The sequence below is a fragment of the Phaethon aethereus genome, assembly GCF_964289735.1.
Source record: "Phaethon aethereus genome assembly, chromosome: 7".
In the NCBI taxonomy this organism is placed as follows: Eukaryota; Metazoa; Chordata; class Aves; order Phaethontiformes; family Phaethontidae; genus Phaethon; species Phaethon aethereus.
The window spans coordinates 13872429-13882935 of NC_138583.1; the positions used below are offsets into that span (position 1 = coordinate 13872429).

Sequence of the window (10507 nt, forward strand, 5' to 3'; positions counted from 1 at the left end):
ATCTAAATACTTAAATAATGTACCTTTCCCTTATTGTCTCCGAGAAGTTGTGTTTTGGACAAACAAATTCTGAAAGGTTGAAGTAGAGGCTTGTACAGATTCTTCTAATTTGTTTTCTAATTGTCAGGTACTTAGGACGTTTATGCCATGATGACAAGATTTCTTGTGCAGAGACAAAGGAGAGGATTTTTTCGATAAAGTGAAAAATTCCCACCTAACTGCATGATGCCAGGAGACAAGCCTTCAATAAAATATTGAAAAATAATAAAAATACAAAGAAAAATAGAGTCTGCAGCAGCCAGATTTAAAAAAAAAAAAATTTATATTCTTATCTATTTTCGTTAGGCATTTACTGCCCTGAAAATTTTGGTCCAATTTTTATTTCAACTTTTATTAGACTAAAATCTAAGAAGAGAAAAAGTTAAAGATTCATTCCCCAACAACAACAGGCTCACTTAAATGCCTCAATATTGTAAGAAAAAAGTCATTCTATAAACGTTATCCTTTTTTTAGAGGTTTACGGGTGATTTATCGCAGTCTTTTAAGACGATCGTGCTTGCTGAATTTACAGAAATTAAGTTTTAAATATTTGAGTTATTTTCTCGCTATGTTTTTTTAAATACAAAAGAATCTGGAAAATGTATGTTATAAACTCTCTCTCTATCCAAAAAGTCCTTAGGAAAGCAATTTAGGACAACTCTTCTGATCGTCAAAAAGGCAAAAGTTTATCAAAGCAATAAAACTGCTTAAAATACTTTCTCATTCAGAGCACATCAGCAATGCTGAATTGAAACGTGCAATAAAATTTATATTACAGCCATATTGTTTCCCCCTCATTACTTTAAAACTTAGATGTTCAAACTCAAAATTTAAACACTCCCATTGCTTTTTTTGTTTCATCATTAGGATCGGGATGAGCCATTGTACAGAAATCCTGCAAAACAGCAGGAACACTAGTGGTCACAGTATCTTCCTCCCAAACACGCAGCAGCAACACAAATAGCTACTTCCAACCTGATCGGTAATTTTTGAGGAACACAGCGGCAGCGAGTGGAGAAGATAACCTAGAGGATCAAAGCCAGTCTCACCAACATAAACCACCCATATTTCTTACATCCTCGTTCCTCTTTGCACAGAAATACTTTTCAATGTCTACTTTTAGATAATAGGACATGGAAGCCCACCTTACCAGCAAAGGCAAAAAACTCCAGATGCCAATCAGTGTAGAAGTATGCTCCTAAGGGAGTCAAAGGGAGCTGCTCTGCAACATCCTTGTTAGGGACAAACCTGAAAGTCTCAGCTCTTGAAGTAGAAATGGTGTGGTAAAGAACTACCCAAAATTATGCATCTACTCTTCACAAAACCAGAGGAACTTCTCTGTGTCTTTAAGCCCCTGGGAGATTTATGTCTCATCTCCCAAGTCAGCTTTGGAATGAAAGCACTACTGGATGCCTGCTCGAATTCTGTGGCAAAACTAGTCTTTAAGGGGCTTCAGAGATGTGGAAAACTCTGGTCTACTGATGTCAATATGAGTTTTGCCATTTCACACATGAAAAGAACAGATAATGGAATTGTCCCTAATCAGAAAGCTTGGTGTCTCTGAATTAGGAGAAAAACCTAGGTTTAATTTTATTATCTGAGGTTGAAATTTGTCTCACTTAGAAGAAAACCATAATGGACACTAAAATAAACACCCATTACAGCAACACAAGCAACTTTGTTATATCAGTTAAATATAATGTTTAATTAGTTTTCTAAATGCATACACTGAAAAGCCATTAGACAGCCATTAGGAGTAATATATTCATCTTCTTTTTACAATCACCTGATTTAGTTAGCCAAATTTCTAAAGTAATTCAAACAGCATTTTTGGCACTATTATCCCAGTAAAGTTTCCAGTTCCGTTTCTTGTCTGCGATCACTGTAATTTTCCCTTGAGTAGTGATGATCATCTTCATTTCGGCAGATTTACAGAGCGTGTCTTTTAGGTAAAAATTCATCTGGTATGTTTATCGGTCCCATTTCAAGATCCAGAAATCTGAAACTATTCAGCTATTTTTATGAAGTAATCTTTAAGAAAACCATTTTTGTGTTCTCCTTATGTGGGGAAAAAGGACAAAACCTCTGAAGAATAAGATGGCTTTAGATACCTTTCAAAAAAACCTGAGCTCTAAAAGGAGCAAAATCCATCTGGCTATTCACACCTCAGCTGACTTACTATTTTATTAGCAAAAACTTTCTTAATACCTTATTAGCTGTCAATATACCTAGATGAAAACTTGTCAAAAGGCTCATGATGAAAACATTGTGGAAGTGGCCAATGTATCTCACTGATGAAAGACAAGAGCCCATTGTAAAAATAAAGTCTCTGAAGAGATTTTATTCTACAGCTACCTGCAGATTCTCTGACGTTTTTGCTTGATGCATCACCACTCTAGAGATTCAGTAAAGTTTTCCAGTGTATCTTCCCCACTTTGTGTCTGCTCCAGTATGCCCCAGTATGGGGTTGTGTGATAGGCAATCAACAATGCAGATGACATGCAAAGGAGAATGCTACTGATGGCGGTACTTCACAGAAAACTAAGACAGAGTGCGAAACAATGAGCAAATCTGTAGCACAGCTGTTAACTGAACTTGAATCCTGACTCAACCTCAAATCTATCCTTCTCCTACGCCAATTGCTTTATTTATCCTTGCAATGCTTCAGTTTTCTTTCCAAGATGTAATAGAGAATTAAAAAGAAAATCATCCGGGGAATAAAAAATTCCAAAGTTTCTTTTGAATAATTTGGTGAATTTTTAAGCTCTGCTTCTGCCAAACCAAATGAAAGCAAAAAGTAAGAGCGCTAAGAACAGACTCTGCATGAATGGCACCACGAACGTGCCTCAATCCTGAAAGAGCATGCTCTTAACGTACGCCTTCCTCATGTAGGGAATCACCACCTGTGTTAAAGGAAGTTTTGTAACGTTACTAATACAAACGCTCACACCCAGTAAGCAGTCTCAGGCAATTTGTTTCATTTTGAAAACCAAGAGACAATTCCAGTCAATCGCGAGCTGGCACCACTCTCACTTCTGCCGGAAAGCTGAAGGATGCCGACGTATGAATAAAGCAAACCCTCTCCTCACCGCAGACAGACTCTAAGTGGTCTTTACGCAAAAAGGCTGTCTAGAAAACACCGAGCTCCTGTAGCATGGATTTTTTCCAACCCGTGGCACATTTGTGTTTGCTAGTTTGCATTAGGGGGCAGGTAGCAGCCCAGGAGGAGTGGGAACTATGAATGTTTGTTTACTGTTAGTGCATCCCCCTTAAATGCGCAGCATGCATAAAACAGTACTGTTGCAAAATGAGGTACTGAGGAGGGAGCTACTATTGCGTTTCCCTCAAACCAGTCACCTCAGTTCAAATCCTAAAAAGACTAGAATTAGTACTCGCCTCGTTACCAGCCTGAGCAGTGGTGCCAAGAATGCAAGTACAGCAACAAGCGAGCAAATCCTTTCCCTCCTGCCAGGGGCCAAAGTCAGGGAGAGGAGAAAAAACAGATATTAAGAAAATATATGTTTTGTCATCAGTTGTGTCTGTTGTTTCAGTTAAAAAAAAAGTTAAAAAATTAAAAGACTATAATATGACATCCTGATGGGAAACTGAACATAGGCATGCTACTGAATGTGCATCTTGTATGCAGGTGCTGAACCACTACTGTCATACGAGCTGAATGCTTATGTTAATACTACAAGAAATCTTGTCTGTTAATCAAAGCCTAATGAAGGAGGTTTTTAGCATTAAAATGCTGGCTTTCTGTAATCTTCATATTAATTTCCTTTATACTGTCTTTATTATAGTAACAAAACCCAACACAGTACATTTCTTTTTGTGAAAATGGAAAATGCTGCAGGTTGTGAACGGAACTGGAAGGTGAGGGACCTGGGAACAGGAATAAAGTGAGGAGAGACACTAAACCTGGAGGGCCACAGAGGGCCCAGGCACCTTCCTTGGAAATTAGCAGGAGCGCTGGGATGAGCCCTGCAATCCATCCTGTGCGAGTGAAGCAGCACTTTCATGGTCTGTGCAAGTGGAAGCAGGTGACCAGCGAGAAGGGAAGCATGGGCACCACCAGCAAGCTGTGAGGCTCCTGGGGAAGAACCAGCCCATAAGATGCTAAATCTCTGGGCAGAGAAAAATAACCAAGTAGGAAAGAACCAAAATTTCATAATTAATACTCTTTTACCTACCAAAAAAAAGCAGCGAGGTTTGAAATTGCCTCATAACTCTTAGACCCTGTCCAAATAAGAGACATAAGATCTAATGAAGTGTCTCTCACTTTTCTCCACAGATTCCCTTTGCCCTTGTCCTACAGCCAGGGTTATAATCTAAAAAAGTAAAATGAAAATCACATACTGTCTGACCAGATCACTGCCAAAATGACAGGCACACAAAAAAATTTATATCTATCTTCAGCCTGTTCCCTGACTCAAGTCAATGGTCTGTGTTCCACCATTTCATCTGATTAGCACTGTTTTTGATCTAAAGATGTTAGCGTACAGGTGACCTTTTCTTCAAAAAATCACACACGTGTTCTTTTCCTAGGGAAAACATCCATTTTCTATCATGAAATACAAGTATTACACAGAATATCTAAACTCTGGGGAGAAGAATGTCAATATTTGTACTGCTGATTTCTAAAGTCCGTCCTTGATCTGGATGCATGAGTTGAGCCAGGACTTGTAAATTGTAACCAGTCAAAATAAAACATTAACAGTAACCGTAGCAGCATGAAAATGCACTGTAAGAATCAATCCAGTGCTTAAATGAATATTGGAACTAATACATTCATCAGTAGTTTCATATCATAGTCAATGAAGTAGAAAAAAGTTTGAATAGTCTGTGTTCAAGAGTGCATTTGTTAAAGTTGCATCTCTCCATGTAGAAGCAGGTTTCCCTTCAAATTTTACAAAATATGCATGCTGTAATGCTTACAAACTTTATTTTATTCACTCAAAATAGATTCTTTCTTCAAAAGTATTCCTTTTAATAACAAAAATTACTTTCCAGACAAGACAATCCTACCAAGCCTTTCCCACGGGCACTCTTTTCTACACTTAACTGAACAAGGTCTTTCTCTTAGATCAATGAGCTTTCTGAAACGAATCAAAACTCCAGTGCCAAACAGCAATGCAGCACAGTGTGCAAGTAAACACCCTGAAGCCCTCAAGTGACAAGATGTAAAACTTTTGAAAAATACATGTGCACACTCCACAATAAAAATCTGCATTTCTTTTACTTTATATTGATGAAAGAGACAGAAGTCTTAATTTGAGAAGAAACATTCCTTTTATTTTCTTTAGTTCTAGGCTGCTGTGTGTTCATACTAGCACCTGCAGGGACTCACGCATTGCTTATGGTGCAAGGGCGGCAAGGCTGCTGCCTTTCTGCTTCAGAACAAACACTCCGGTGTGCTTTTTAAAGCCCGCCAATACAAAAAAAAAAAAAAAACCAAAACAAAAAACCCACAACCACCCACACACAGATCTAATCCTTTCAACTAACGGAATGCTCACCAGATTGGTTAATCCAGATCACATGGTAAAATACAATCTTGTTCCAAGTTAGAGAAAACCTTTGGGTTAGTTGTGAGCACATGTTTTAAGAACTACTGCAGTTTTAAGCTTTCCAAAACCCCACAGTTAGAGCAACCAAAGATGTACCAACCAGAATTGAGCGCAAGGGTATCACCACATTGGCTGGGAATCCTCTATGACCAGGTCTTGCCCAGGTGCGAGAGATTCCTTCACAACAGCCAGCAAGAGCATGACATAGTTACCATTGAAGAATCTCAGGTTTTCACTTAGGATGGGGCGCACTGACGTTTCACTCCATTCCTCCCCTCACCGGGGGACCACAGCATCACACAAGAGCTGTTTCTCAACTGGAACTCTATGCACGCAGGGATTTTGCTAATACCTCCAAGGCGTAACGACTCATCTTACCCCTGTTGTCAACTCAGCTTGTATCACAAAAATAGGAATTAGTGTCACACGTCTAAACAATGTGAAACTCTGCTTCTCCAGCAACAGACACCTATGCAGCATTGCGAATATGCCAGACTTCTTGAAATAACTATGAATACAACTACCCGAAAGTGTGATCCTAAACATACACAACTTTTCTTCCCATAGTTTTAGTAAAAATTAAGGGGAATCAAGTATTGAGCCTCACCAGTCAAAGCTGAGCACATAAACAAAATTAATATTTGCAACTATTATTATAAGCAAGCGGTATTAAAAAAAGGTCTACTTGGCAGTGTATCTACTTAGTTCCTATAATATTCCTCCAAGATATGGACAGATCCAAGAGTTAACAATATATGGTCACATTTAGTAATAAAAAGTCTTTCAAACTGATTTCCAACTGCTTAGGTCTGATACTTAAAGAAGAAGGGTTTAGATATCTATCTTGAGTGGGAGAACACACAGAGACAACTCCCTTTTCCACCCATGACTGTCAGGGTGAAATTCGTATAAAGTTATACAACTAAAAGTAAAATCAAATGACGGTCCAACTGAAAGGGAAACAATGAAGGAAAAAAAAAATGTACTAGAACACAGCTCGGGAGTTCCAAGCACCAATTAGTTCAGTACATACAATATTTTGGGGCATCACAGCATGAATAGGAGTAACTTCATCTGTCCAGCTTAAACAGAAATCACTGAAAGCCATTTTCAAGCAAATGCATGTGACTCATTTTGGCTAATGAAAACATACCCCTCAAGTGAAGAACTTAGGTAAACTCCATTTCTCCTAATTCTGCCAAAAACATTAAAGAAAATGGATTTGCAAAAGATAAAAGCAAAGTAGGCGTGAAAGATCACCCATTAGCAATACAAGAATGGCTAATTCTTCCTGACAGTGAAATGGCTCGGGATACAACCCATTCTATTCATTTATTTTTTTTTTAAGAAGCGTTTAGACATAGTGTATTGCACATATTTTATTTCCAGACATCCTAGGTTCGAATACCAGTGAGTTTTTAGGAAGAACAGGCCTTAACAATAATGTACTAGGAAAAGAGCGAGCAAGGGCAACTTGAAGTATTTTAGCAGACTAAAGAAAAAGTAAAATAAAAGAGAGGCTTTATAATCTCTGCAAGTTACAGAAAGTAGTTTAAGATTGTGTGAACCAATACAATCAATTTGAAAAAATAACCAGAAGGAACAAGTTGCACATTGTATGGGGAATCATGAGTACAGAATCAATATTGCACTTTACCCCCTGTTATACCTATCTACCTACTCCTATATAATTAGTGAGCTGCGGGGCTGGTTCGGAGTTTGCTTTTTTTTTTTCATAAGTGCATTTTTGGTGCGCAAGGTTTTACTGCACCGTCTAACAAACAAGTTTGATTTATTCATGTAAACATCACAAACGGATTGGCAAACAAAGCCATATGGAAGAAAGAGAGATACAATGGATTTGCCGCTTGCTTTAGAAATTTGACATCTGTGGATAGTATCGTCTATGTTACAATCCAACCACTTCTCATATTTTGGTCATTTTCATTTACCAATCCAAACTCCATTTAATTTGATGATGCAAAAAGATCCAGGAGGCGGACAACAGAGAAGGACTAAGGTTTTAGAAACTTAAAATAGGAATACGCTTGAATATCCTTCCCTTTCACATCATAAATTTAAAGAACAAGGAAACTCACATCTGTTCTAACTTAGCCTCGGAGCTTAAAAAGCAAAGGAAAAGTGTTAGGGTTATTTAGAGCTTGTTTGTATTTTGGGAAAGATGTTCGGAGCCGGACCCAGCCGCCGGTGGCACCGGTCACCCACACCCCGCCAACTTCCCGCGGGGCCGAGTTCGGCGGTACTTACCGCCGCAGAAGAGGAGGCAGCCCGCCGCCCACGCCGCGGAGGGCATCTTCCCCCACGCCAGGTCTCCTGCGGCCACGCCTCGGCCGCCGGCGCTCGGGGCTGCACCGGGCGGGCTGCGGGCCGGTCCCCGCGGGCTCTCAGTCGGGCCGGCCCATGGCCCGGGGCGGCGGCAGCGGGCCGCGATGGGGCGCGCCGAGTCGGGCAGGGAGGGGACGGACCACGCCGGGATGCCTCCTCGGGATGCCCCTCCGCCGGCGGTCCTCCCGGTCCCGCCGCGCTGCCACCGGCACCGGCCGGGAAAGAGCGTCCTTCTCCGCGCCGCGGCTCCTATCGGGCTCTGCGGGGAGAAGCCGAAGTCACGGGCGGAGCCGCGCCGCGCCTGCCGCCGAAACCCCAGCGCTGCCCGGGCGGCGGCACCGCCCGGCCCGGGCCAGCCCCCCGCCCCTCCTCCGCGCTACCCAGCCCGCTCGGGGCCGCCCCGCGCTCACCGCCCCGCCCGCGGAGCCGCCGCCGCGGAGGGGGCGCGGCGGCAGCGGCTCCGCCCCGAGCATCCCCGCGGGCGGCGGGCAAGGTGCGGAGGCCGGGGCGGCGCGGAGCGGGACCGCCTTCCGCGGGGCCCCGGTGCACCGGCCCGCATCCCCCGGCCCCCGCGGGGAGGTAGCGGCTGCTGGGGGGAAGGAGGACACGCGGGCCGCGCAAACACAGCAGGTGCGAGACAAAGCGGGGACGGGCGCTGCGGCACCAGCGTGTATCCACGGGCCGCCCCCCCCAATACATTAAACATGTTGAATAATTAATCTTCGGGAGAGGAGACGAATTTTGCTTGATGGCAGAGGGATGCTGTAAGAGCTGAGCTCCACCTGGCAGGCAACCAAAGTAACCCGGCACGCCAGCACCCCGCTTAGCGGCTAAACGCCACTTTCAAACCGCAAGCAGGGGAAAAAAAAAAAAAAGTAAATAGCTTAAAAATGATCTAACAGAGTCAAACCAAAAATTCGCTGGAACAACAGGTCGGGCTTGCCGAGAAGAGCAGTCCGACAGAGCCGCGGCTGACCAACACCGCCCAGCGCACTCTGCGCGCCGCTGCCGGACACGCCTCCGCCGGCAAACCCCGCCGCGCCCGCGCAGGCTCCGCGCTGCCCAGCGCCAGGCAGCGGCCCCCGCCCGCCCGGAGGGGCCGCGGCGGCTGAGGGACAGCCCTGCCCCTGCGCCTCTCCTCCCGGGCCGCGGCGGTCCGCCGGGGGGATAGGGCCTACCCGCGGCCGCGCTGAGATCCGGCCGCCCGGAGCCGGGGGGCAGCGCAGCAGCCGCAGCGCTCTGCGCTCCAGCCTTCGCGCTTCGAAACGCCCGAGCAAGGAGACACACGCGGCAGGACGCTACTCGGTGCGGTGTCACCTAGCAAGAACGGCTGTAGACTACTTAAGGACAAATCAAAGAGGAAATTCTCTCTCTAGCCTGGTAAGGACTCTGCTTAAAATCCCCACACTGTAAGCAGCAAAAGAGACGAAATGATGAAAGAACTGGCCTATTTCAACTTTTCCGTTAGATCTCCATCAAGCATTCCCATGTTCTTCATCAGGCTTGGGAAAACAGTAAGCAAGTGCAAGCACCTGAAGGGGTAAAATAATAAATTTGACACAAACACTAGCAACCACCCCAAATTAATTGAATTTGGAGCTGCCCAACAGATAGCATAAATTAAACTTTTGAATACTCACGCTCACAAGTGTTTGTGGGGCTTTCACAAATGCCTGGTAATAGAGGGAACCAAGAAGCGTATTTGGGGTGTCTCCATAAACCACGGGAAAGTCTATGGCAAAGAAAGGAACATATAAAACATTAACATTAAATCAATGCTTTGTGGAAAAGTGTCTTGCTTTAAGCTGAGCTTTATCTTAAATCATATTTAAAAGCGCACACAGTATACAAATCAATATTGATGCCATCTAAAATACACCACTATCATCTGCACTGATAAATGCCAGTTTCCATCCAGGACAAAGTGACTTCTTGGAAGAATTTCAAGGACTTCCAATCTCTTCTGGCATCTCAGCAACTGAAGCCAGAGCTGTACTCTTCTGCCAGCTTCAGGCTCTGCTCCAGCACATTAAAACTGGTTTTAGATGCCATCGTGTTCGTCATACAAGGAGCAGAAGTAAGGTCACCAGAATAATTTTTTCATTTGATTTCCAGGCTTTTAAGTTAAGGAGATTTATACATTTTCGGAGGATCATAGCTTAAGCACAGCGCACGTGGGGAAAAAGTTGCCAACTTGGAGGAGAAGGGGACTAAATACTAGCGTCTTTGGTGTTCCAGCTACTGTGATTAAGACTCTAATGTTAATGTAGTCGCCATCCTTCCTGGAGCTGTTCTCTGTTACAGTCTCCAGTACACTGCAACACTTCAACAAGGAAAAGTGATGGTATATTGAGGAAACATGGTTCATCCAGGAAACATAGCTTACCATACAGAAGACCAAAATAACTTAACTGCAGCATCTCGCAAAACGCTGCAAAAGCCTATCAAAATGGAGTCATTTTGAATTTTCACTAAGAATTCAAACTTCAGGGGGAAAAATCAAAACACTCCCTGCCCAGCCTTATTTCCACAGCCCTAAAGAGGGCCAAGCA

General features: G+C 43.4%; 1 protein-coding gene across 1 annotated transcript in view; it reads right to left on the reverse strand.

The window, feature by feature from the left end:
* Positions 1 to 8225, reverse strand: part of RET (ret proto-oncogene) — a gene marked incomplete at its 3' end in the record, with an annotated part of 80927 nt that extends 72702 nt beyond the window's left edge. Inside the window, exon 1 of the mRNA XM_082002213.1 lies at positions 7878 to 8225. Within this exon, the coding sequence (XP_081858339.1) occupies positions 7878 to 7923 (46 nt within the window). The 5' untranslated portion in view covers positions 7924 to 8225. The remainder of the gene's footprint in view (positions 1 to 7877) is intronic.
* Between the last annotated feature and the right edge of the window lie 2282 nt (positions 8226 to 10507).